This window comes from Pagrus major, chromosome 21 (assembly GCF_040436345.1).
Source record: "Pagrus major chromosome 21, Pma_NU_1.0".
NCBI classification, from domain to species: Eukaryota; Metazoa; Chordata; class Actinopteri; order Spariformes; family Sparidae; genus Pagrus; species Pagrus major.
The window spans coordinates 5,165,734-5,188,721 of NC_133235.1; the positions used below are offsets into that span (position 1 = coordinate 5,165,734).

The 22,988-nt window shown below is 41.3% G+C and overlaps 1 protein-coding gene across 1 annotated transcript in view; it reads right to left on the reverse strand.

Annotated features, from left to right (window-relative positions):
- LOC141016480 (disks large-associated protein 1-like) overlaps positions 1-22,988 on the reverse strand; it is a 60,143-nt gene that overhangs the window by 27,576 nt on the left and 9,579 nt on the right. The window contains exons 3-5 of the mRNA XM_073490865.1: positions 17,575-17,789; positions 12,468-12,663; positions 9,138-9,420 (exon numbers count right to left, since the gene is read on the reverse strand). Of these exons, the coding sequence (XP_073346966.1) occupies positions 9,138-9,420; positions 12,468-12,663; positions 17,575-17,789 (694 nt within the window). The remainder of the gene's footprint in view (positions 1-9,137; positions 9,421-12,467; positions 12,664-17,574; positions 17,790-22,988) is intronic.

A 22,988-nucleotide genomic window follows, 5' to 3' on the forward strand; every position in this document is an offset into this window, starting at 1 on the left:
TCACACAGCTATAGATATTTTTTGGCTATTTATGGTTTCATAATGACTGAGTCACCGTTAATACAAATGAGTTCCAGCTCTAATGCTGCTACTGTCTGTAATATGTTTCTATTTAGATTATTTGTCAGGATATTTTGTTATTATTGTCCCTGTTTGTCCTTATCTCCCTGTCTCTGTCTCTTTGTCTCTCGCTCTTTCTCCCCCCTCCACCCAACTGGTAGAGGTGGCGCCCACCCCGAGTCTGGTTTTGGGTTCTTCCCGTTAGTCTCGTCCAACCCCTGGTCATGACATAACTTCTGTTGTGATTTGACACTATAATGAACAAAGATTGATTGGTTGATTGCTATAGCTGTCAATTTTAGTCCTTGAGTTCATAGCTACGTGCTTTATTTGTTAACTGCTATCAAGGAATATGACTCTCCTTTGTAGTATGTGTGAGAGAAGACGCCACGAGATTTGTGGACTTCTATGTGGTGTCGCTGATAATGTAGTGGGCTGGTCTGGACAGAAAATGCCAGGGCTGAATTTTTGTCCCAGTCCACCCCTGGCGACCGGGCATAAGAGTGATGTTTGAAAGTATTTCAAAATCAAATGAACAGGGGAATGCTAGCTATGTGATTTTAAATTTGTTTATCAGAGAACAAATCCTTCGATGATTAACCATTTACACCTTAAGCTCAAAGAGGAAACAGTGGAGGTGCATAATATCCAATCTTTCATCACCTCATTAGCTAGCATCACAGAAAAATGGTGACTGGAGATCTGCTCCCATTAAGCCTTGTGGCAGGAGAAGGCTCCAGCGAGCTAATGGCGTTTGATGAGCCATAGTACAAGCCAGACCAGACCAGATTTACATGGCAGCCATTTTCCTTTGATGCCACGCTCAGGATGGGAAGCTCAAATTCTGGGAAGCTCAAATTCTGGGATAAGGTTATGCTGCTGTGTTCCAGGTTGAAAGTTGTATTAACTTAGAGAATCTGACCTATTATCATCATTTCACTGCTTCCTGATTGAACAGCAACTGAAAGGATGATGGATAGCAAAAACCTGAAGGGACAGCGTGCCATATTTCAAAGTAGAACAACATTCGGTATACAATTAGCTGGTCAAATGGTAATATTAGCTACAATGCTGAGCAATGCATTAGTTGAATGCTAATGTTAGCTGTTGTCTATGGAAGCTTACAGGTAATTATGTTGTTTTAACTGAAAATATGGCTTGATGGCTCTCATGATTGTCACTTTCCACTACTGTGTTTTCAGTTGCTAAACATCTAGGATGCAGTGTAATGATAACAATTTGTCAGATTCTGTAGGTTTATAGGACTATCTGGAACACGGCAGTACACATTGAAGCATCTCACCCTGAGCCTGCTGTTAGAGGAAAATGGCCACCATGTGAATATGGTCTATTTCTGTTAACAAAAGACTTGATTTATCTCTACAGTCTGTGTCATATAGACTAACCCTAACCCTGCCCACATTTTGTGTTGTTGTGTTGTGTTTGTTTCTGACTCTGACTTTTTTGGCTTAATCTGACAGCGCACAATGCAGAGCGACTGGAGGGACTACAACACAGATCAAACATCACACTGAGCAGGCATTCCAAGGCTTTTCAGAGTGTATTACATGAATGCTAATCTCTCAGTCTCTTTTCTTTGTGTGAATATGGAGACAGTTATATGGCTAATGTCAAGTGTGCCCTCAGCAACTGAATGGAGAACACAGGGAGGGCTGGTGGGAAAGTTGGATCTGTGAGGAAGCACAAAGAGAGGAGGTGATTAGCCGGGCTTACACGACTCATCAGCCTGCTCTGCTTCTAAACTCACACTGACCTCATTTAAGTTGCATTTTACTATTGAAACCTCTGACTCTGCTTTCTCAGTCTTTTAGTAATGTTGGCATTCACTACTCTAATTTTTGTTGTATTGTGTATTTTGAGCCTGTTTTTTTATTTTTTCGTTGTATGCTGAGCTTACAATGATAATAAAGGCATTCTGATTCTGATGTGTCCCTCTGTCTGTCTGTCTGTCTGTCTGTGTGTCTATACATAAAGTTGAGGCTTATGTGCCCAGATGAAGAATATGTATTATTAAAATAATATTTATTTTTTTTAATGCTGCCACCAAAGAAACAGTTCAGCACATAAATGGCAAATTATTTTTATACGCTTGTTTTTGTATAGATTCAACAAACAAGATGTAATTAAATTCATAATTGAATTATTGAGCTTTAGAGAGCTAAGCTAACCAGCTACTGGCTACAGTGTCAGAGTGTATAGACAAGAGAATAGTATAAGTCTGAGCATTAGCTTTTAGCGAGAAAGCAAATAAGCACACTTTCCAAATTCCTTAAAGTTTTAATTATACGTAAAAATGAATATAGTGGTATTCATATGAGACAGTATGATGGATGACTGTGTACATAACACAGGACCCAAACATCAGGTTCACATCCTGCTTTCTTAATTTAGGCAACAACACTTTTGTTACATATAGGCAAAGATCATGATATGGTAAATATTTGAAAAAGTAAACATGCCATTTATTGTCACCGTTTAAACACCTCCAGATATGACCTGGGTGATCAGATAAAGTTCTGACACGCCTTAAGGCTGATTTACGGTTGCACGTTCTACGCAGTGCCTACACCATAACCTATGCAAGTGGCATGCGCCATAGTGAGCATTTATTCATGTGCGCTGGTGTGTGTGTGTTGCTGGTGGCGGTGAGGGGATTGCGAGCTGTACTTTCCCCTTTACACACAGCTACCCCTTCATCTCACAGCTATGTGGAGTGGACAGGCAGAGTGTCTACAGGAAGGGCTGCCTGCTCTTTGGACATCCAGCCTGTGCACTCTCTATATCCCAGAGACACTCAGTGAAAAGGGGCTCTGGAGGAGAAGTATAACGTAACTCAGGAATTCCACTGGTTGCATGTGCGTTGCGGAACGGCTCAGCTACGGTTTTCCCTCGTCCGTCAGGTGGAATCAGAACATGACCAGCCGTTCAGGAGGGACTGTAACAGTCGTAGAGGGTGGTGTGTTTACGGGGAAACTACAGGTCACAATCTCCGCTATTAGAATTGCAGTAACGGAGAGGCCGGAAAAATGAGATTCTACCAAGCGGACCAATCACAGTCATTGCGGTCAGCATCACTGTGTAGTTACATTTCTTTCATTGTGTACGTCAGGTGACCCCATAGGCTACGGCGTAGGGCATGCACCTACAACTGTTCGGATTGTTATACGTTCTTGACTTCTATTTTGCTTGTGTTTATATGATTTTAAAATTTAACAGAGTGATTTATTTATGTATTCATTTGACTGAAGAAGCTAAGAGATTGAAGAAAGTACTACCAGCTAACACAGATCTCCCAGCTGGCCAGTGAGAGCTATGGGACAGTTGGTGTTGGTGTCTTTAGGCAGTGCACATTCATGTATTTTGGAGGAGTGGCTCTGGAGGGATGCCTGACGGGAGGTGATGGGATTTTTTGGTAAGATACTTTCAAGATTTAACTTGATCTTGCTGGTTTCTCTGTTCTTACCAACCCTAGCTTTAATTGAGTTTCCAAAGCCACTGTACAAAACTCCCTTTATAAGTTGTGAAAAAACTAACTTATTGTTAAAAATACACCTAATAGAATCAAACATGAGACTATCACCAAACTTGTTTTTTTGGTAAAGCAAACTACATTAGTGTTACTGACAGGAACAGTATATGATGTTGCAGCAGACTAAATGCTGCTTGGTCGATGACATTTTTCTCTTGGCACCAAGAAGAAAAACTAATAAAAAAAAACACTGGACGTTCTGTCATCTGGTGGGTGGTCTGTTCACACAGACCGGATGTTTCCTCTTGTGTTTGAGGTGTCATACTCATGTTCATCAAATCTACCACACTGTACATGAGTCAACAAATTAAATGCCATGCCAATGAAGCTGTTAAAGTCCTGTGTTGATAATTCTGTTGCACAATGAGCCTGGGTGGATAATTCAGTTCAGTGGGCATTGGACCAGTATTTATCAGCACAATGTGCAGTCATGTGGAAGTGGAGCCGACCATCTACTGTACTGTGTGACACTGTGTGAGAGAGTGCATGACTGAATAATATATACATACACATTTGTGCTTATCTGCATGTGTGTCCATGTATCCTCTTGGGTAACTATATAAGAATTCCCAGAGGAGCAGCAAATGTAGGTCATCTCCAGTTGAGCACTTTGAAAATAAAGACTATCCTAATACCAAACAGCCGACACTATGCTAAGTCCCCTGTGGCATCCACTCTGGCATGTTCTCATCTGAATACCACGCATGAAGACAGCCTTTTTTTTGGCTTTTACAAGATTATCTCTGTGAGATTTCTGCTTTATTGTTAGACTGTCCAGCAGAGTGCAGTTATGCACGTAACTGCAACCCGAGGCCATTTACAGTATAATCCTTTCTCATGTTAGGTGTGTAATCACATGGTGTTGTATATGAATGTGAGTTACAATCACATTTCCTCTTAGCATATAGCAGCACTGTGGCTGATCCAGTGTATACATGTAGTTTATCACTGAACAAAACCATTTAAAGACTTTAAAAATTAGCATGTTTATACTGTGATGTCATGGAATTATACAGTTTAGGCATTTAAATAGCACAAAGCTGCGCAATATTTTCACATTTCAATAGTCTTTACAGTTCCATCTGCCCATTTGGAATAGCCGTCAGACACAAACGAGCAAAAAAAAAAGGAAAAAAATGAGTGGCCTTTTCCCCAAAGGGATCTCTGCAGTAAACAGAGTTGTCTACTCATGTAATCTACAAAACTGCAGTCCAGATTAAAATGAAGACAATAACAAAATGAGGTTTGATCCCTGTTAAACCAGTGGCCTACATTGTTTTAAGTTGAACCCTGGTTGTTCTTTTCAACTGCAGTTCCTCTGTTTTGAAGATTTGCATCCATACACAGACATGTTTTGTGCAAAATAATGCTTTGTTTCACAAATGGGTAATATGTGTGACCAGCTGCTGATGCCTGATTCCCTCTCTTGCTCGCTCTCTCTCTCCTCTCATGTATCATGCCTCTCCTGTCCCCGCCTGCCATGTCTTCTTGTCTCAGCAGTCATATTCCCAGTAAATCACCTCCTGACTGTAACCCCTGTCTTCAAATATATACATATATATATATATATATATATATATATATATATATATATATATATATATATATATATATATATATATATATATAATGGTGTGTTTGTGGTGATGTGCAGTGTTTGGTGTCTGCCAAACATAGCGTCTAGTCTGATGGCCGAAAAGTTCCATTTTGGTCTCATCAGACCAAAGAACCTTCTTCCAGTTGACCTTGGGGTCTCCCACATGCCTTTGGGTGAACTCTAGTCGAGATTTAATTAGTTTTCTTCAACAGTGGCTTTCTCTTTGCCACAGTTGTTGTATACAGAGTCTCTCCTATCTCAGCTGCTGAAGCTTTTAACTCCTTCAGAGTAGTCATAGGTGTCTTGTTGGCCTCCCTCACTAGTATTCTTCTTGCATGGTCACTCAGTTTATGAGGACGGCTTGCTCTAGGCAAATTTACACCTGTGCCTTATTCCTTCCATTTCTTAATGATGGATTTAACTGAACTCAAGGGAATGTTCAGTGGCTTGGAAATGTTTTTGTATCCATCTCCTGACTTATACTTTTCAATAACTTTCTCACAGAGTTGCTTGGAGTGTTCTTTTGTCTTCGTGGTGTAATTGTAGCCGGAAAATACTGATAACAACAGGCTTTTCAAACCATAAAGTACAGACTTGGCTCAACAATAGCATTGTGACTATTAAGGATTTGTATGAAAATTTGATTTTATTATCTTTTACTGCAGCTTTCACTGAAATATCCCTTACATAACTCTCATGTTTTATTTAAATCAAATTATAGAATTTGTCAAGAAACAGTTGAAACCCCTGAAACCTTGGTCGACTCTCTCCTGAATATGGATCCTAGCCAAAAGAAGGGCATCTCAATTATTTGTAAATCCACGGGCTCTCTTCCATATGTGCCCGCCATGGGATAATTCAATGCAAATTTTTATATAGAATCCATTATACTAATGGGAGACTGGCCCCAAATTAATAAAATGCTGGTTACATAAACTATTAGCTAGATTTACGATGTGGTCATCTGCCATAAGTCTTTATCTGCTCTGTAGTTATACAGTAGGACCTGGTCTTCTCCACTTCGCCAGATGTTTGATCTTACTTAATTGCACTTGCCCCCTTCACATGACCAATGGATTAAGGACATTCTATATTATATTAAACTGGAGAAACTTAGATTCTCCTTGATGGGCTTGACAAAATCAGACCTTAAAACTCATTCTTGGAGTACATCAACCTATATTTCAGCAGACACAGAAGAGGATTCAACATAACACCTACCCCTAACTTTGTCCTTCTCTCAAGTCCTCTTTCGTCCCTACCGTACTGCCCTTTTTTTCTTTCTCTTTTTTCCCATTACTTTTTATTATGTGTTGCAATCTGAGTGGGGTGAGGGTGGGGAGGCTGTTTTGTCTTGAACTGCTTGTACAACACCGACTATTGAAAGACACCCAAAGGCCAATAAAAATATCTTTTAAAAAAATATTAAAACTTCCATGTTTGTAATTATTATTATAAATGTGACTAACAGTCTATCTCATGAGACTTTACTGAAAGAAGTCACTTAGAAAATGGGGGCCAGATAATTGTCAGCTCTCTTGAGAGAACTGTGGAGCTGATTAATTTGGCTCTGCATATTATCACAGATCTGAATACTATTCCAGGACTAAAGCAGCAAGTGTGCTTGTTACAATGATTAGTCAGTGAGAAAGGACAGAGAAAATGGGAAGTGAAAAAAAAAGTAGTCAGAGTCAGACTTGAAGGTTGAAGTAAAATAACATAAAATAAATTAATTGATTTCATATAGTGATTGAAGGTGTCTGTTTTGCGCAACTGTAATTGTACTTGACTCCTGTCAAACCAATCAAATGATTTTTGGAATTTAATAAACAGCAAGTTCTGCCCTGAATCTTGTGAACGTAGACTCCCCAGTAGTGACCTTCTCAGCTTCAGCTCTGATAGTTTCACACTGATGTCAGGCATATGCAATCCAAGAAAAACATGACGTATAGTCACTGAGTGCATCTCACTCAGATGGATTATTTCTTTTTCTCTTACTGACTGGAGTGCTGCCCTGCACTACTGCATTCAGTGGTGGCTTTGGGAGATATATATTGCTTAAAAAAATGTCCATTCTGTTGAAAATATGTTAGACTGCACTGGTGTTTGATCCAACAACGCCGGCAGAAATCTGTTTCATGACAGTGGCAGCATCAATTGCGATGATACTCAAAGTAATAAACACACAAATGAATGTTAGATGAATGTAACCCTAACCCTAACCCTAACCCAAACCAAATACGGCGTGGTTGCACCTGAAGCCTCTTGAACAGCTTCACTGCTCCTTGACATTCTTTAAGTTCACAGCATTCTTCATAAAAGAGTTTAGTGAGCCCTGTGACCTGTGGAGGGACGTCCTGTCATCCTGAAAGAGAGCACTCCCATTAGGATAGGAATGTTCCCAAGAGTTTGACAGAGCTACCAGAGCCCTCCGCTGCCAGGGCGTTCACTTATTGAGAATATAGTGAATGATGACTCTTCTGACATTATCACTTTTTTCCAAATTGTTGTGGAGCTCTGCCCATTGCTTTTGCACCATTGAAATCTTGTGGTTGGGCTGATGTAAAAAAATTCAAAGTGATTTGATATTAAGCACACAATATTTCATTTCTGCTGCTAGGTGTCTCTCAATCAAAACAAAACAAGAGATGGCCAGGCGGAGCACAGGGGCAGAGCCACTGCTGAAAAACCAGAGAATCTGGTGTGTTCTGAGTCCAGTGAGAGGTTGACCCTAAATTCAAACAAACAAACACACACATCCTCTGTGTGTGCCATTGCTCATTAATTTACAGCTAACGTACAGTAAATTAATCTGGCTGATTGGGGCAGATAAACACTAGTGTGAGTAACTCTAATGAATAGAAATGATTAATTCAAGTTTTATTCACATAACATTTAGTGTCTTTGCTGACCTCTTTCTACACTTCTGCAAAACCAGTAGGTGACTCAACGCTGCATATGTTCTTTCATCTTGATGAGTCACACAGAAATTGATACACAATATGGGGACATAGCCTACCACTCAGATGTGCACTGGCTTAGCAGTGTGACTGTTGTAAAGCATTTGTTGAAAGGAGGTCACAGCCTTGTTGAACTGAGCAAGCCTGAGTGGTTGGTAGACCTCTTTGTTGAAGCTGATCTCACTGGGCATGTTGAACGGAAGCTTGCAAGGTGAAGACGTGTTTGTGCCGCAACTGTAGGCATACATGAAATCATTTGTTGAGAAGCTGTGACTTCCCAACTCTGTGAGAAATAATCCCTATTTTCTGAAATGCAAAAATTCCTGTGTAAAGGGGGAGATTTATAAGGCCAAAGATGACAGCCACCTCTGTTAAAAATTCTGAAAATTTTCGTCCGAAATTGCAGCACAAAAATAATTACGACCTTATGTTGTGTCAATCATGTTCATACGCTGACTTTGAAACTTTTGTCCATCATGAATTTATTCGGAACAGGATTGATATTCTGCTTTTATTCACATCATTTTCCAATGTGATGGGTGTGTGGTGTACATGTGTGTCCCTAGCTCAGACATACTGCCAGCCGCTGTTCAGGATCAACTGGTTTGCAGAAATAGGTGGTCTTCCTTTTAATGTGTTGTTCCAGTATACCTAACAGCATATCAAACTAGATCATTGACATTTAAAAATACCACCTGTAAGCGATGAGGATAATTCCACACCCCCTTATCAGCAGGTGAAACTCTCCTTGCTCTGCAAAATCACCTTCACTGCTTGACGACTCAAGGTCAAATGACAAAATACAAGTAAAAAGTGCTCAGACTCGATCACAGTCTCTTAAATTAAAAAAACCCGTGGCTCAGAACTATACTTTTTGTCTCCATGAGGCTCACACCTGTGTTAAATGTAAAAGAAGATAGATACAAACACATATAGCCTCATCATCCATTCTTGCCTAAGAGTGCCGTACCTGTGCTGCTTTGGATGGTTCTGACGGTGGTGGCAGATGTGCGTGGTGGGGAGGATGGCAGCAGAAGCAGAGGCCTCCCCCCTTCTCCTTCCTCTTCCCCAGCACAGCCCTGGTCGATCGCCCTAACGTAGCTGTGGCTTCGCATCCTGAAGCATCCTGGCATAGGCAGGGTGTCCATGGTCTCCATGCTGTCCATGGCAGCCTCCATGGCCTGGGCCTGCATCTCACTGTAGACCTGCTCACACACTTGCTCAATCTGACCATTCACCTCCACCTCACTCAGCTGGAGGAGGAGAGGAGAGGAAGAGGGAGAAGAAGGACGCATTAGAGGAATTCCTAGACCATTGTCATTCAAAATATTATACATTCTTAAAATTAAATCAAATCAATTTTATTTATATAGCCCAAAATCAGAATCACATAGCCTCAGTGGGCTTTACAAACTGTACAGTGAGCGACATCCTCTGTCCTTAGACCCTCGATTTGAGTGAGGAAAAACTTGCCATAAATTGGCATAAAATAGCTTTATTGTTAGTTGAAGTGTATGCAGCAAGGCACACTTTAGATGTGCAGGTCAAAAAGATATTGAGGTTGCTTACTGGTAACTACATTATTCTTTTTTGGCACTGTCATCAGCATGTATGCTGGCACTTAGCTCTTAGCTCTCTGAATATACATAGTAGCAGACAAGGTTGCAGTAGAGGGGTGGAGCCTGCTGCAACCACATGGAGCAGAGCCGATGCACCTGGAAGGCTTGATGCTGTCACAGTGGGCAGGACTTTCTGTTGTTACAGGGGCTGGATCTTGTTGTTCCATTTGGGTCTGGCCTTTATCTGCTACAAAGGGCAAAAGTTGCTCTTGTCACAGTGGGTGGGATCAATGCACCAGTCGGGGAGGGGCTTTCACTAGGGCGGCGCTACGAAACACCATAAAATAAAGGTGGAGTTTGGCGCTGTGGCATGGGCTCATCACAGCAGACTAGGTTTGCTGCTGCTGTAATGGATCAGGGCTGGGGCTGTTACAGGGGACAGGGCTGTGACCATTACTGTGGTTGGAGCCGCAGCTCTTTTTACCACACGGTCTGATCTATTAAAGTGATTACCTGCAGTAGATGTGTAAAATGACCAGGATCTTCCAAACAGCTTCTGCATGGTGTGGCCCATAGAGCGTGCCACAAGAGCTTTATACTGGCCGAGTGGATAATTTCCTCATTAGCGCTCCACAAACTTGAATGGGAATGAAACAACTTTATGGAGTGGCTCTTCTAGACTTTCCAAATGTTATCGGACTGAATGGATGAAATTCTGATAGTGAAATGAGTCATTTCACAGGGGCTGTGATGCTCAAAATAATGTATCCACCATTTTACAGCCACTTCTTTCATAATGTAAGCTTATTGGAAAAGCTTTGGTCCAGTGTGCTTCACGTAACTTTCTACTACACAGTTTTGCCGCTAGCTCCTGTTGCTGGGGGCTGAGGATGCTTTCTCTGAAGGAGAAGTGAGTATCACTAAAAAAAGAATTCTCATTCTCACACTCATCCCTTTCTAGCACCCAAATTGACAGAAAGGTGCACCAAGAGGGAATGGATCCCAGTTCTCAGGTGGAAGTCTTAACTGCTACACTATAGAGCTGCTACTTCACCTTACACACTGCCCATCAAGATGTATGTCTAGGGGAGGGATTGAGTAATTACTGTCTGAGGGCTTGCACCTTTCATGTCTCTTCATAACACTGTTGGCTTGTGGCTCAAAGGTTTGAACTGCTGTCTCCTACGAGTCATATCATTGCACTCTTAAGAGTTCAACCTTACACAACCAGCAGGCTTTTTGGCTCATAAAAATATTTGTCTGCCCTTAACCGAATGTGGCTGATTTCATGCTGCATTGAGACAATACCTTCAGCTCAAGCACTGTTTTTCTAAACCCCTGCTGCAGGGGCATGGGGGTGTGACAATCACATCTTGAAATGATGACATCTTAAAATCTTTTTTAATTTTTTAAACTAAAATTCTGGCCATAACTTGCTCTCACTTTAACACATACAAACAATAGCATACCTACTGCAACATCCCATTACTGGGACTATTCTTTCTTTTTTCCAATCACTAAGCTTAATATGCAGACAAGCTGTAATTGAATGGTTCCAACTGCAAGACAAAAGCATATTGTACCTAGTTGTGTAATGGGGGTGCAGGGTGGGGGTGACATTAGATCCATGCAGATGCATGCAGAGGAGGACATTAAATAGGTTATAAAGGCAATTCAGTGTGGAATTGGATGAGTGATACAAGTGGAGGTTCAAGGTAAGGTAAAGGTGGGACAAATGAAGGATTCTTGGGCACAGCTTCATTTCGTGTGCTGTAGCTTTAAAGAAAAGCTCAAACAGTAGTATCAGGAGAAAGTGTAACATACAATTCATCCTACGTGCAGTAGGGAGGAGCCATTTACAGCTGCTGCAGTGGGATTATTTAGTATCGTAACATTTATTTCAAGGTTACCAAATATGTTGTCATTTTAACAGCATGTTACCTCAAAATATGATTGAGCAATACTTACATTTTGTTAATGGGCAAGTGGCCATGAAAATGCTGTCACTCATTAATTATTTCCAACATAACCATCATTGAGTTAGATAAATATTCAGAAATGAAATAAATGGAATGTTTCGCTGTCTCCTTTTTGTTTAATTCTGTATCTTTCTTAAAACTATGAAAATACCAAATCGAATTTTTTTTTTTTTCTTCATACTTTCAAACTTCTCTACTCCTCTGGACATAACAGAGCCTCACTGATAGCTTCAGGTTCTAAAACGTAGCCTTCTGAAGCAGTCTAATCCTTTAGACCTTCAAACATAGCCATGTGATATGGTCAAAAGCTCCAGAGCAAATGAGTAAGTGGACCTTGCAAGTATCCAAGGAAATTCCTCATTTGGATTGTGTTTAGGTCCACAGCAAAGCTGTGCTAAAACACAGAGAAGTTTCTCAAAACCTAAGGTATGGTGAAATTGAGTTATGTCTAATTATAAATTATGTTACGTATTTTAATAAGGTCTGTGTTGGAAAATTGTGAACCTGTCCTTTCAAGACCGTGAGAGAAATACAACTTGTCATACTGTGTATTATCTCTCAGATCTCCCAGATGCACAAATCAAACCAACTCATTGAGTGAAAAGGGGGGGATTTTTTCAGTCTGGTAAAGACCACTCCCCACATATTTCATTTTCAATCAATTCAAACACTATTACATCCATCCAAGTCTTTCTGTATCTATGGTGAAATGATCAGGTGTGACATACTGTAAAGATAAAGGCAGCAGTGTTGGCAACCAACCTGACTGATGGTGCTCATGGCTCTCATGTAGCTTTCATTTCGTGAGCGGTATTGGGGTGAGGACAGCAGCGATTTGGGGTCGAGGAGGGTTTTGGGGTCCAGGGTATCCAGGCTTCTATTGATTGAAACCTCACTCACCGCACGCAGGTAACTGTGGCTCCTGATCTGCAGTTTGGGGGAGTGCTCCGTTGAAATCCTGACACAGAGATGACAGAGATGCAGAGTTATACACATGGTAATCTCTGAACTTAGCCAATGCTTAATGCTTAATACTTAATGCTCTATTTCAGTCAGAGTTGTGGTCACCATCCATGTTACATGGAAAACCACACAATTCAACCACATGCACATGGTGGTTCAGTAGTGCAGCTACTGAATTCCTTAAACATGAAGATAATGGTCTATCAACCACAGCAGCTTCTGAGGCAGCCAGAATCTCTGCTGTGGTAAATCTATGACATACAATCAACTCAGACTATGACAAAAATCATACATGGTATGTGGTTAATCTTTGGTCAAAAAATCATATTGCAATTTCAGTATGACTCATGATTATTGAGAATGATCATTTTTACATCACAAAACTAACTGAAACTGAAAAAAAAAAATTAAATCATGATGATGTGACATTTGTTTGGATCTGTACCAAATAAACATGTTTTCTTACATCTGGAAGAAAAACAAGTACTTTATAATGAAGTACAACAGTACTTCATTATAAAGTTGTTTTGTCGCACATTATACCTTTATCAAAAAACTGCAGCTTCTGTGATTTGAATATTGCACTTTGCCATATTGCAATTTCGACAAGGTTTCAATTGACTGTGCAGCTCTTTCTTAGAGCTTGGTTTGCAACTCCTTGTCTTCAGTTGTAGTACGAAAGAAAAAGTGGTTCAGTCAGTGTTTCCAGTATATGGTTTTATCAATATCCCTGTCCAGATTTCGGATTAGGCAAGCTATTTTCTTTAAAACAGAGTTGTGCACCAACTACAAAGCATCTTCCTATAAAGTAAAGAAGTGTCAGTCTAACATATGATTTCCATGTGGCAGTGTCAAAAATGAAAAAAAAAAAAAGAATATTAAGCTTTCAAAATGATAGTTATTTTAATATCTAGTACGCTAAACATTTCTTAAATAATGCTTTTAATAGCTGTGAACACATTTGACCCAGATTCAGGCCAATGGCAGATAAACTAGTATAAATGCTACTGTAATAATGTTAGTCAGTTAAATATAAGAGTAGAACTAAGTTGTTTAAAATTAATTATTGATCTCAAGTTTATTCCTAATGTCATCATTGACTGATCAATTCCTCTATTTCTCACCACTACATTGCTTTATATCTCCATCAGGACACCACAGATCAGTAAAGATGAACAGATCACTACAGATCATCACAGATTACTACAAATTACTATAGATTACCCCAGATCAATACAGATCACCACAGGTCACAAGAGATCACTACAGAATACCATAAATGACTTCCGATCACTGCAGATCACCACAGATCATTGCAGATCAGCAACTGTGGTTGGTAGAGCCATACCGAGTAAATCTGACAGATCACTACGGATCACCACAGATCCCTACAGATTTCCACAGATCACTACAGATCACCACAGATCTCCACGGATCATCAGAGATCACCACAGATTGTTAAAGATCAACATAAATCATCACAGATCCCTACAGGTTACCACCGATAACTGTAGGTTACATTGTTAAACTGGTTCTCTATATGAAGAGTCTATCTCTCCACCCAGTTACAGTCCATATGTACAGGGAGTCTTTAAGACACCTTGCAAAGAACAGAAGCAGTCTCAGAATCCCAAACCCATCATCGGTGCTCTCGCCACACACAACCAGATGGGCGCAATGCTAACTGACCGATTCAAGTGGTCTCCCAACACAGGCTACCGAAGCGGGGCCGGCTGTTGGGGAACTTTAGGCTGTGCCTACTACTGAGACAGGGAGCAATGCTTTTCTTTTATAGCTTCGGGGATATAAGGTGTGTAGACGCTCCCACCCCCAGCTCGTGTGTCAGTATGCAAAGGCGGGGGGAGCCAAGGCCTCACTGCCTGTGGATGTAAGAGGCTGCAACCGTGGTGTCTGTCATCAGCAGCACATGGCGACCTTGCAGGTGTGGCAGAAACTTCAGGTACATACCAGCCAATCATCCTAGCAGTTTAGAATTCCAGTCCTTTTTGCAGAGGCCCAAGGACTGCATCCATGCACCTGTCTTTTTTGCAAGGGTGTCTGGGGCCAGCGAGATCCCAAAAGGGAGGACATAAAATTCGTAAACTTAGTCTTCACAGGTAAACCTCAGGAACCGCCTGCAACCCTCCCAGATGTAGATCTGAAAGAAGGCATCCCTAAGGTCTATGGTGGCAAACCAATCGCGTGCCCGGATGGCTTGCTTCAGCCTGGGAATTGCTAGCATCTTGAACCTCAGTTTCCCATCTTTAGGGGGGATGAGGAAATAGCAGGAATAGAAACCAGCCTGCCAATCGCCTGGCCACCTCTCTGACTGCCCCTTTCCCAAGAGGGTAGCAACCTCAGCCTGTAACACTGCGCTGTGTTGGGGGTTTGTCACTGACAGAACCATTGCTGTTCTCACCACAGGGGGGTTCAAGCAAACTGAAGCTAGTGACCCGGGGCACGGTTGAAACCACCCAGTGGTCTGCGCCCAGGGCTGACCAGGCCCTGTAACAGGTTAAGCAGATGCAGAGGCTTTCTTTTTGGTCTCTCTGGCATCAGGAGGAAGGCAGCCTGCCTGTCTCAGACTGCCCAAATAGGACCTCAGGTCTTCAGGGATTGCTGAGGGCTTCCAGCCTGTGGGATTACTGATCTGTGTCCGCCCCGGTGGTGGCCAAAAGTACCAGACACCTCTCGTGCACAACAGTGGGCCTCTTGAGCTTGCTGCAGCAACGCCATAGCCTCCTGGCCAAACATGGCTGATGGCTCTGCAGGTAACTTCCTCAAACAGGCTTGGTCCTTCTTCTGCAGCCTGGATTGGAACAATCAGAAATGGCACCGCCTCACCCACCACAGTGCAGCCATATCTTTCTTAGCTGCCTCTGTCTGCTCCTTCATCAGCCTATGCTCACATAGCGAGGTTGGCCCCTGTGTTTGCTGGTTGCACCTGGGAAGCCATGGCTCTGTGCATCTCAGACAACAAGGCAGCATTCATTCTGCAGTTTCTACTGGAGGTGTCTGGTACACCCAGTATGGACTTTTTCGGGGTGAAATCAACACTGCTATAGCCTGATCCACTGGGGGTAATTGGCCACAGCAGATGCTCTCCCGGTTTCTAGTGGCAGCACTCTCTGACCTACACTGCAAGCTTAGCTCCTCCCTCTTGGGATGCTTAGCTTGCTGAGCTACTAGAGTGGAAATGGCAGGCCTTTTTTCTTTAAACAAAAGGCACCTTGCTTCCCTGGTGTGACTTTGCTGGCAAGATAAAGCAATTCATGCAGGTGGCAGGGTTGCTCCATGAAGACCCTCACTACGTCTGAACATCTGACCTCAGCGGAACAGAATTGCCTGACTCTTCAGGTCTGTTTGACTGTGGGTTGTTGTGACACATATCGCTATTGTTAAGACAGATGGTCAACAGGTCACTGTCAGGTTTGTCTTCATCTTGCTACGGATAATGCCACACCTTTCCTATCGCTTACTGTAAGGTTTACAGGGTGTCATTATTTTGTTTTTATCACTAATGATGATGTATTATGACAGCCAGTTACTCAAGGCACCTGTATCTGTTCTAAAGACGGTTAGTTTGAGTTGTATTTTTTTCCCCACACATTTCTTTGTTGGCTTTTTTTAAGCCAGATGTTCCCTTTCCAAATGAAAATAATAAGTAACCACATAATACAGTAGAAAGTATTAAAAAAAAAAGTCAGGTCAAAGTGCAGTTTTAGTCAAATGGAAAGAAAGAAATTGAAAACATCTTATGTAGGGGTTATGAGGGGATTACATGCTGTTGCTGTGAGTGTTATCCCTTTGTTGAGAGTGAGCACAGAAACACCCAGTCTAGCTGAGTTTTTACAGTTACAAAAATGTGACATTTTAAACCACAGTTATCAGTGAAATCAGTTAATCGCTGCATCCCTAGACCTGTTCCACACACTCATCGATCTACTTTTAAGGATGTAAGATTTACCAGCACTAAAGCAAATATGTCATCAAAAGGAGAAAGAAGTCATGGATAGTAAATAGATAAACTGTTTGGGATTCACTTACAACTTACTTTCTCCAAGGTGGTAACCAATCTCTGTTTATAGATAGAAAAAAAAGCTCTTTTATTGACTGCAGCTCCAGTGGATATTTTTAACAAGACCTCTAGATCAATTCCACCTGTGTTTGAGGCGACTAAAACAGGTATTTTAAGCCCAAAGATGATCTTTATCTCACGCTTACCAAGTGGTTTTGGTGCCTAAGCCTACCAGACCATAAGCATAGCTTTGTCATAACATAACTGAAAATGTAACCTGAAGAAACGTAAAGTTCAACATATCCGTGGTTGGCAGAAATGTACATTGCCAACATTTATTCCAGTGATAAAAGGAACACAAAGAACTGACATACATATATTGATGATATGATTTAAACACAGAAACACACACTGTTAACTGAAATATTGACGTGCAATAGCATGTATCAGCATGTGACCTGGTGAACCATCCTCCCGTACAATACACTGCCAAGGTAATGAAAATAAAAATAAATAAAAACTGATTCATGATCATAATGAGCAGCAACTGTCGTTTCCACCTCTGGTTCTTACTGATCTAAGTTCATCCCAACGAGCCCCATCTGTTTCTTAATTAGCTAATCAGCGTACTGTGAAGGCGAACACAGCATCCTGCTGCAGGCTTTGTATGATTGTAACACAGATTCAGTGACAAAGACACCAAATGTGGAGGATCACAGTATGAAATGAACTGATTCTATTGAATTCATTAAAAGCAGGTTACAATGAACATAGCTTCTGTTTCCTAAGTCACTCTACCAAAAGCTATTCTTCAATGTCTACAATTGGATTTTTTTAATGAAGGGTAAGAACAAACTAAATCCAAGTTCAGAGACGATGAAATCTTACTGTAGAGTGGTCATCTCAGTGAGCGATGGCTGTGTGGCTTTCAGGTAGCTGGCCCGGCGTGCCTGGATCTTCGGTGAAGGTTTTGGACTCCCATCTGAGTCTCCACTGTCGTCCTCAGCCATGGCTTTGACATAGCTGCCGCTCCTCATCCTTCGACATGGGATGTCGTCCTCCTTCCCCAAAGGAGAGAAGCCACTCCACTCGTCCTGAGGTACCTGACCACCCAGTGGGAAGGACAGAGAAACACTGTCAGGAGGATCCACTCTGCTGCTGTCTGAGTCCCAGCCACCAAACTGGCTAACTAAACTGTCCTGATGGTACATGGAAGCTATAAACAAAGAGCTAACATGCAGTACAACAATAATCACAATACAGAGAGAGACCTAGCATCCAAATACACAGACTGGACTAAACTGATGGCTGGCAGTTTTCTTAATCCATCACTCTCTCAAGCACATGCATCCATACACAGCATCTACACTATGGCGGTGCATTGTGTCGGCTAATTAGCATGAACAGTATGTGCATGGGTCTGAAGTTTCTCTCTGGCTAATTCATACATCTGCTTTCCAGAAGTCAGCTCAGTTCACAAACTGTGCCAATAAAGAACAGGAGAGTGTGATATGTGTGTATGTACATACGTGTGTGTGTGTGTGTGTGTGTGTGTGTGTGTGTTTATTCACTATGCATCTGCACTCATCTAACCTGAGGGTCTGTTTGTTACTAGAGATAGACTTGTTTACCGGTAATAACACCACAAAGAAAACAAAAGGTGTAATTTGTAAAATATGGCCAGAATTTAAAGGTATCTCCCAAAAAAACAAAAGGGCCAGCATATCACCAGATTAAGCAACACTGCTGCTCTTTGCTGGCTATCCTTAGTTGTAGCTAGCTACCATTACCTAATTAGCTTATAGCTCATAGCTCATAGCCGGGGAGCCAGTGGGCCTACAGTTCACAGCTTGGACCTTGGATCACCAGAGGCAATGGGGCTCAGATCAACCGGGTTTAGCAGGCTGAAGTGAACACAGTTGGACACCAGACTGAACACAGTCACAGAGAGAGATGTAGGTCTATTTGAAGACAGGGGATATGGTATGGAGGTGGTTTACAGTGGCTCTGACCAGGACTATGACTTTGGAGACAAGAGGACACAGCAGGCAGAGACAGGACAGGCATGAAGTGGCAGAGGAGAGCATGCTCTGTGGTTAGCATGCTGACTTCTGTAGACATCTCTGCAACACAGTACATAGACATCGTAGACATATTGTCAACACTGTTGTTTCCTCACACTGTTGAAAATGGTAGTTCATTTGTTGAATGTTTTAAATTAAAATTCTGGCCATATCTTATAAATGGTCCCTTTAAATGAACTGATCAAATTAACATAAAGATATAGCACCATATAAGTTTTACCTATAGTTTACACAATGAAACATGAGGGTAAAGAGATGAATCAGGATGCTCAGGTTTTTAAGAAGATTCATAAAGATTAGGGGCACCAAAAACAGACTCACTTCCCTCTAGTGGTATCTTTCCAGTCAGAGAGTTCTATTAGTCCATTTTGAGAATGTGTCTTTGATATTTCTGCCTCTACACCAATACAATACAGATGAATGGAATTCAGTTTGTTCACTGCATTGAAAAATGACAATCCAAAAATTCAACGGGAACAAAACTACTTCCTACACAAATAGTGTATCTGAAATTGTGATATCTGTTCACAGTGAAGTCAGATTCCTGGTCAACAATCTGAGGTAATACTGTGTAAAAGTTCTAGCATTAATGTAAGTATGAAAACCTTAAAATAAACAGTACTAGTGCTACAAAGACTAGAGATCAATACTGTAACTACACACTACATTATGGCATACATACAGTGTGTGTTGATTGTGTTTTTACAGGTGGTGTTTGTCTCAGAAGATAAGACGGAGAACACAGCAAGTAAAAGAAATCAGTAAAGAGAACCAGCAGGGGTGTGTGCAGTTTGAGGACGGTTCATTTGTGCAATTGGCTAATAACTACTTTTTTATAATAACTGTTGTCTCTGAGTTTGACATGGGTACCAACAACACAACACATGAGAAAGATATGGTTCTTTGCAAATGTTACAGTCCCTACAATGATATATAATACAATATGAGTAAAAAAATATTATTACAGTATGAATATTACCACCCGCCCCCTACAATCTTCCTGATACTCAAGGGACCATTATGAATAATTTATTGTGGTTACATAGCCCTCCTTCACAGTGGACATGTTGACTCATAGAAGGAGAAGTACAGGTGGATCTAATAACAGTAATGAGGCTCCACTTCTCTTAGCTGTGCTACTGAGCCATGACAAAGAGCTAATACCAGGGGCCTTATTTATTATATAAAGATTAACATATATATATATATGTACATATATATATTTAACAGACTATGGATCCATTTTGATCTTAAGTATAACTTGAGCAGAAAACCAGCAGTCATACACGAAAATGTTGACACGAAAATGTTCTTATCCTTAAGCAGTCTCAACTTGATGTCAGTGATTTTCCTGCTGGTTATGTAGGGGTATTGCAGTTTGGGACACATAGTATGTGCCCAAGCCTGTGGTAAATTTTGCTTGAGCTTTAAAGTGACTATAAGGAACTTTCACTTTTTGTTGATTCCAGTGGCCTCTTCTGACAAAAGCGGTACGACACCAGTGCCTGTTGTTGTAAAGATCTTTGTTAGCAGGTGCCGGCGGCATGCATTTGTTTTGGAAGCGAGTGACAGAGAGACTGCAGGATGGATCGCGATGAGGTAATATATTTATATGTGATTTTATATGTGATATATGTGATTGGACCTGAGCACAGGCATTAATGATAACTATATTAAAACAGCAGCCTTTTCGCTGGTCTCGTTTGCTGTTACAGGTCATTTATAATCATCACAGGAATCACCAGACTGTTTCATAAACACTTCAAAGTTCCTCGCAGTCACTTTAATGTACAGAGGAAACGCACTCCCTAGCTTATTGTTTTTATTTGTTTGCTATTTAGACTCCTGAATGATATGCGTTGCCTGGCTTCAATCTCCTCTTCCAAATATTTAGATTTTTTTATTTTGGTCTATGGTTATTCCTGACTAAACCCCCTTGAACTGCCATTATATAAGGGAAATTGTAAGGCCGTCAATTTAAGTCAGGGGTCTCAAACTCAAATTAGCTTGGGGCCACTGATGGTATTGTCATCTCGTAGGGCCACCACAGCCTTAAAAAAAAGTTCACTTGCTCGAATGGCTTTGCAGCCAAATTAAACATGTTTACGGCCTGGTACAAAAAACAGTTTTTGATTTCTGTAGCTATAGAGAAGTAGTAGTAGTATGGGTGATAATTTTTATATAACCCACTCTTTAAATTATACAGTATTAAGGCTTAAAGTTATGCATAATTAGTAGTAGGACCGCTTCAGTGGACGGTAGCCACGAGCTGTCCACCGGGCTTCACCTCAGCTAATTCCAGTCACTGAACTCGATTTTTTGGCCATGTTTGTGGTGTAGACGCCTTTTGGAGGATTTTTAATGCAAATAATATGGTTTGTTGTGTCGTTAATTGTAGTGCTGACACAGACACACACACTGCTGTTTCTCATTAATTTACAGCTACAGTAACTTGTTCTCACTGTTTGGGGTGCATAAACCTGCAGTATAATAAAATGATCCAATGACCAAACTCCATCTCTTTGCCCGTTTCTGGATTGACCCGTAGTCAGGTACTGCCAAGATGGTGACGGCTGGTACCACCCGCATTAAGTTTCACACTTGCTCTTCAGAAACGTATGGGTGACATCACGGTGGCATTGTCCTCTATTTGTTATAGTCAGGGCCACTGATAGCCAGGATAGGATGATTTCCAAAATTTCCATCAGATTATTCTAATGGTTAGAGATTATTTTAAGGACCTTTTGGGCCCACCAGTGACCCAGGGCCCGGGACAATTGACCTGGTGTTTCCCCGCTATCAGCAGCCCTTGCTTCAGTACATGTGTTTTTGTCTGGAGACTGCTGACTCAACACAAGGCTGCTGAAGGTAAACTTTACTGATAATAATAGTATGTTAAACTGTGATGATGGTCCATTAAGTCCATCTTATAGTCTATAGTTGGCATATATACAACTGACAACAGATCATTACTTTTAATAAGACACATCTTTTCATGTTTGAGCCAACTGTGATTCCAGCACCATGTGTCCAACTTGTGAGCATTTGTTGCCTTCAGACTAGAGGCCAGGGTGTGAGAGTTTGACAGACAATAACTGAGACAGACAGCAGGAGAACTGCACCGATACTCTGACTAATTATATATGAATCACCAAGGAAAAGAGGCTGAACAGATCTGCTGGGCTCGATGTCTCTCTCTCTATATATATATGTGTGTGTGTGTGTGTGTGCGTGTGTGACGTCAAAGAGACACAAATGAGCAGTTTGGCTATAAAAAGAGAATGCGGGGAAAGGACCAGCTGCAGTTGCATCAGCAGCGCCTCTCACCCACGCACAGGCCTCACTTCCACTGCAGCTCAACACTCATTCTACTGAGGAACACTGCTTTCTATGGACCACACCGTCATTAGTGCAGACGCGGTTTGTGGGAGATTCGATGCATTTTTAGGTTTAACAATACCATCCATACTCTATCTGTCTGTCCATGTTACATGCACAGTGACTCAGTGTGTATATGTCCTGAGCATTTACTGTGTATTTTATATTAGAGCCCGTAGATGGTTTCCTTGGCAACACTTGGCTTTAGATGGCTGGAGGCAGCAGCATTAGAAATAACAGGTACTGTAACAGTCCAGCCAGCAGCCGTGCTGTTGAGATGCTGAAGATAATAATTTGCAGATTGAACATATACAGCCCAGGGGAATGGGGACAGCTTCTCTTAACATGACTCATACAGCAGCTCTGATGTGCATGCAGCTCATGTTTGCCACAATCAAAGAAGACTTTACGGTTTGATAGGGAAAAGTTGTTCTTCATACTCAGCTTTGAGATTGTATTATATTGCTGTTCTGGTGTTTACTAAATCAAATTTACCAGCTGTCTAATCTGTAGTTGAGACAACAATCACTACCAAATCTTTATCTATTTTGTATTTGAACTCAAGGTAGATTTTCGCACTTCCTAATCCAACAGCAAATGACTGCAGGTCTGCATGTCTATGTAATCCACACAGTAGTGTGTTGCTTTCTTAAAACCATGATCACCAACTTTCCCTATTCTTACCCATGTAGTACTGCTGTCTAACCTTCAACAAATAGAGACTATGTATCTTCCCTGGACAGCAGTCACTGTGGCAACCAATGTGACATAATGTTACAATAAAACATAGATGAACAGGATCACAATTAGAGAGGAGTTGTAAAGTCTATACTGTCTCAG